This window comes from Dipodomys ordii, unplaced genomic scaffold (assembly GCF_000151885.1).
Source record: "Dipodomys ordii isolate 6190 unplaced genomic scaffold, Dord_2.0 Scaffold1, whole genome shotgun sequence".
Taxonomy (NCBI): Eukaryota; Metazoa; Chordata; class Mammalia; order Rodentia; family Heteromyidae; genus Dipodomys; species Dipodomys ordii.
In genome coordinates this window covers 63,868,587-63,873,598 of record NW_012267217.1, presented here as the reverse complement: position 1 = coordinate 63,873,598, position 5,012 = coordinate 63,868,587, and the positions used below count along the sequence as shown (strand labels likewise).

At 46.0% G+C, this 5,012-nt stretch overlaps 1 protein-coding gene across 1 annotated transcript in view; it reads right to left on the bottom strand.

The window, feature by feature from the left end:
• Positions 1–4,809, bottom strand: part of Sag (S-antigen; retina and pineal gland (arrestin)) — a 31,978-nt gene extending 27,169 nt beyond the window's left edge. Inside the window, exons 1-3 of the mRNA XM_013022640.1 lie at positions 4,744–4,809; positions 1,213–1,248; positions 1,041–1,119 (exon numbers count right to left, since the gene is read on the bottom strand). Of these exons, the coding sequence (XP_012878094.1) occupies positions 1,041–1,119; positions 1,213–1,248; positions 4,744–4,809 (181 nt within the window). The remainder of the gene's footprint in view (positions 1–1,040; positions 1,120–1,212; positions 1,249–4,743) is intronic.
• Positions 4,810–5,012: the final 203 nt, after the last annotated feature.

The window sequence follows — 5,012 nt, the reverse complement described above, 5'->3', positions numbered from 1 at the left end:
CAGCTCAAGGCTAGCGCTCTACCACTTGAGTCACAGCGACACTTCTGGGTTTTTTCTTTTTGCTTATGTGGTGCTGAGGAATCGAACCCAGGGCTTCAGGCATGCAAGGCAAGCGCTCTACCACTGAGCCAACTTCCCAGCCCGAAGCCCCGGTCTTATATGAATCAGGACAACTTGCTAAGTTAATTGACACTTTAGGATTAAGTTGCATCTAGATAAATGGGCCTCCCACCATCTGTTAGCATTGGAAGCTCTTTTCCTAGCTGTGGGGTGAAAAATTCCTTTGGCTCATTTCAGAGAATTCTGCATTAAGCAAAGAGTTCAGGAGTAGTCACTGAAATCTCACTGGCTAAGCTGGGCATGAATGAACCTGAACCCATGCCCTGGGGCGGGAGGGGGCAAAGCTGGATGGGAAGGAACAACCAGGTCTTTGACTTGGCTATCATCCTGCCTGCCCCATGCCCCTGGTAGCCAAGATCTCTTCACCTATTGGAGGGGCTGGGCTGCTTCCCCACTGCTTCAACCACAGACTGCAAGCACCTAGAGGTAAGAATCCAGTCTTCCATGACCTTTTCAACCTTCAGTGTCCAGGAGAGTGTCTGGATCAAAGGGATTCAGTCAGTGCTTGCCAGGAAAAGGAAGCTCCTTCCTTCCTTCCTTCCTTCCTTCCTTCCTTCCTTCCTTCCTTCCTTCCTTCCTTCCCTTCTTTTGTTTGTTTTGGTGTCAGTCCTAAGGCTTGAATTCAGGGTCTGAGTGCTGTCTCTGAGCTTTTATTTATGCTCAAGGCTAGTGCTCTATCACTTGAGGCACAGCTCCACTTCTAGCTTTATGATAGTTACATGGAGATAAGAGTCTCGCAAGCTTTCCTGCCTGGGCTGGTTCCAACCGTGATCGTACGATCTCAGCCTCCTGAGTAGCTAGGATTACAGGCATGAGCCACCAGTGCCCAGCTAGAAGCGCTTCCTTCTAAAGGAAAGAGACCGAGGCAGAGAGTAAGCAGTACTCAAGGCCCAGAGCAAAGATGGTGTCTCTGGAATTGCCTATGGCTTCTTCTACAGTGCATGGCCACCAGATGGGGATGCAGACGGATGGGTCTTTAAGAGTCTGAGCCCACAGCATCTAGGAAGATATGGAAGCATTATAAACAGGAGGCAATGAAAGACCTAAGCTTAGCTCATCCAGTGCTGCATAAAGGACTCTGCTTCATCTCACCTTCACTACGACTCCGAGATAGGCACTGACCCCTTTCTACAAGGGAGAACAAGACTTAGATCATCTTAGCAGTAGAGTGGAAGTAGGTTGACCAGAGGAAGTCCAATAGGCAGCCTCTTTGTGGTTAAGAGGAGGGAGAAGTGAAGAGAGGCAGGGGAAGGGAAGAGAAGAAGGCAGATGGCCATTGGGAATGTTTGTTTCCTCTCCAGCCCTGGCTGTGAGGAACAGGGGTGTGGCTGAGGAGGTGAAGGAGGTCTGACTTGTTTTCACCCTGACAAAGACCTCACAAAGAACTGAACAGCTCAAGCTGGCAGGGGTTGATGGCTGAGGCTCCCAAGCTATGAAAGCCACAGATCAAACAGTGGTGACCCCTGGAGGAAAAGCACCTCTTCCATTGTACTCTAAGAAATAGGCAGATGGAGAGGCAGGTGACTTGATGTGAGATTGTAAGGGCTTGCTGGGCACCACCCCACATGCACCCCTTCTACCTGAATAAGTCACGGTGATCATACCAAGTACACTCTCCTCCAGAGATGTGTTAGGGAAGGGAGGGCAAGCCCAGCACTGGTGGCTAGCACAAGCTATTGAGTCTTGATTAGTCTGACCCAATTCTGAACTAGCCCTGGTTTATGGCTGGCTCAGTTTGGGGGCTTTTAAGAATGGTTTTCTAGTCCTTAAAAGACATCCTAGAAACACAAAGAAGAAACACAAAGGCTCTGATCATATAAAATAATATATATCAAATGGGCAAATGGTTAAGTAGAAAACTCTGTGGGGGCTTGGAATGTGGCTCAGTGGTAGAGCGCTTGCCTCGCATGCATGTAGCCCTGGGTTCCATTTCTCAGTACCATATAAACAGAAAAAGCCAGAAGTGGTGCTGTGACTCAAGTGGTAGAGTGCTAGCCTTGAGCAAAAGAAGCTCAGGGACAGTACCCAAGCTCTGAGTGCAAGCCCCAGGACTGGCAAAAAAGAAAGAAAGAAAAAGAAAACTCTTGTGATTATGATTTTTAAAGATTTAATAAATTTGCAATTTCAGAAAAATCTAACACATATTGAAAAGAACTCCAGGAAATGGAAACAAGAGGTCTTTTGTTTTTGTTTTCTTTGGTTTTTGTTTTGCTTGTTCATTTATCTGTCTATGGGAGGGTATGGGACAAATAGTGAACAAATGCAACAGTGGTACCCACAAGACATTGTGGAAAATTATACAACTTGTGAGTGGGGACAGGAGGGAAAGAGTGAGGAAAGGAGTGACACTGTCCAAAAAGAAAGAAGATTTACCTGACATATAACTGCAACCTCTCTGTACATCACCTTTATACCAATAAAAAAACATTTAGAGCGAGATCCTAGAAAGCACAGTCTCTTCCTTCTGCATGCCCTCAAGCGAGACACCGGGAGCTGGGGCAACTCCCTTGCCACCAGCCTAGGAAGGAAGAAATCCCAGAAGGCAGAGTGGCGACCATAGAGGAACAGTGGAAGAGCACATCTCTCTGTCCTGGAGTGCACAGCGTGTGCTGTTCATAATATTTGATATCGATCACTGGTGACTACAAAGTATAGAAAAAAAAAAACGAATTTTTTTTTATTGAAAGAACATCTAGTTAGGGATCAGCAGGGGGGAGGGTGGATCATAGAAAATCCCAACCATTTCTGTCCTCTTCTATAAGAAGATGAGTGGGTTGAAGTAGGGTGGACAGACACAGGTGGGAGAGGAATTTGGCAGATGGCAGGTTGACGTGCATCCAGAACAAAGACTTGGAGTACTTGAAAACGGTGATACTTCACAGCTAGGTAGAGAGAGTGAAAAGAATGTGTGAAGCCCGGATCTGGTGGATGGCACCAGAATGATTAGAGAATTTCTGTGGGCCCAGCCTGGGCTTCTGAAATCAGCATGAGGCCAGATCCACACTGACAAGTGTCATAGTGCTGGACACTGGGAGGATAGGACAGTGGCCAGATAGATATTGCAAACTGACATGTGCTATTAATGTAAAATACAACCTATTTCCACAGCTTAGAAAATGGGATGTGAAGTATGTCCTGAATGGAAGTGGAGGTGTGGCTCAAGTGGTAAAATACCAGCCTTGAGAAAAGAAAACAAAAAGGCTAAGAAAAAGTGCCAGGCCCTGAGTTCAAGCCCCAGTAGTGGCACAGAAATGAAATGAAATGTCATCAATTACTTTTATAATGCTCACCTCGTGAAAGGTTAATTTTATACTGGGTTACATAAAATACAGCTTTAGTATTACCTGTTTATTCTTCTTGTCTGAGACTCGGTTTTGAACTCAACATGTGATGTTTTCACTCACTGGCTAGTGTTGTACTGCCTCCAACCCCTATTCTTACTTTTTTGCTGGTCCTGGGGCTTGAACTCAGGGCCTGGGTGCTATCCCTGGGCCTCTCTGTGCTCAAGGTTAGAGCTCTACCACTTTAGCCACAGCACCGCTTCCAGCTTTTTTTAGTTTATTGGAGATAGGAGTCTCATGGGGACTTTTCTGCTCAGGCTGGCTTCAAACTGCAATCCTCAGATCTCAGCTTCCTGAGTAGTTAGGAGTACAGGCATGAACCTGGTTCTAGTCTTATTTTTTTTTTAATAGTGCTAGTAGAAAAGTTAACCTAATATACTGCTTTCAGGGGCTGGGGAAGTGGCTCAGTGGTAGAATGCATGCTTTGCATGCATGGGTTCGATTCCTCAACACCACATAAGCAGAAAAAGCTGGAAGTGGTGCACTGGCTCAAGTTGTAGAGCACTAGCCTTGAGTTGAAGAGCTGAGGGACAGTGCTCAGGCCCAGAGTTCAGGCCCCATGACTGACAAAAATCTCTCTCTCTCTCCCTACTGCTTGCATTGAATGATGCTGAGCTAGATAACTGACCCACAGAAGCCTTCAAATGGAGTCAGGAGGCCTCATCCACAGACTGGGGAAGGGGCCTCCATCAGGTCTCCATTAGTTTTCCCATGCCAGCAAGTCCAGAGCCACATCTGGCCCATCCAAAAGGCTTCCCAACAGGCATCATCCCTGCCCAGTATGTAGGCCACAGTGGAGAATGGTAGACACATTCCCTTGTCCAGTGATCCTGAAGATCCATCTGAGGTCTGATATCTTGTATGTTGGGGCAGGTGCACAGAAAGAGAAGTGTCACATCCATCCAGTCCATAGGCTTTCCCCAGGCTGGTGACATGACTGACAAAGAGCCAAATAAGCCACAGGTTTTAACAAGACAGTCATGGGTTCAAGGATGGAAAGGAAAAGAAATAAAGTTAGGCTGGGAGCATAGATCCCTAGAGACCAGAAGACTGAAGGTGCAGGATCAAAGTTTGGCTGAGGTTGAAGAGAAGGTGTGTGTATGCAGTTCACTCCTTCCTTCTTGTCCCACTCAGAGATTGGTATGATATGAAATGAAACGAAACCTAGAACTTCCCCAGACCTCACAGTGCTCTGATATTGATCCTATCTACACTTGAAAAAGCCCAATGTGTTGATTTTTACAATGATTCCCATCAAGTCACTCACTTTTGTGTCACTTACCGATTTGTCCCTGGAGACCTTCTTGAAGATGACATGAGACTTACTGGTCTTTATATTGGCTGCCATATTGTCTGTTCCTTGGGATGTATGTCAGGTGTTGGAGGACTGGAAAAAAAAGATTCAATGATCCCTAAGTCAAGAACATTTGAATGTAAAACCTTGTAAGATGTCATATGTTCACTGGATATTTCTTCAACCTTCAACCTCCTCCAATGTTCATGCCAATAATGGATATGATTTTTTTTTTTTTGGTCATGGGGCTTGAACTC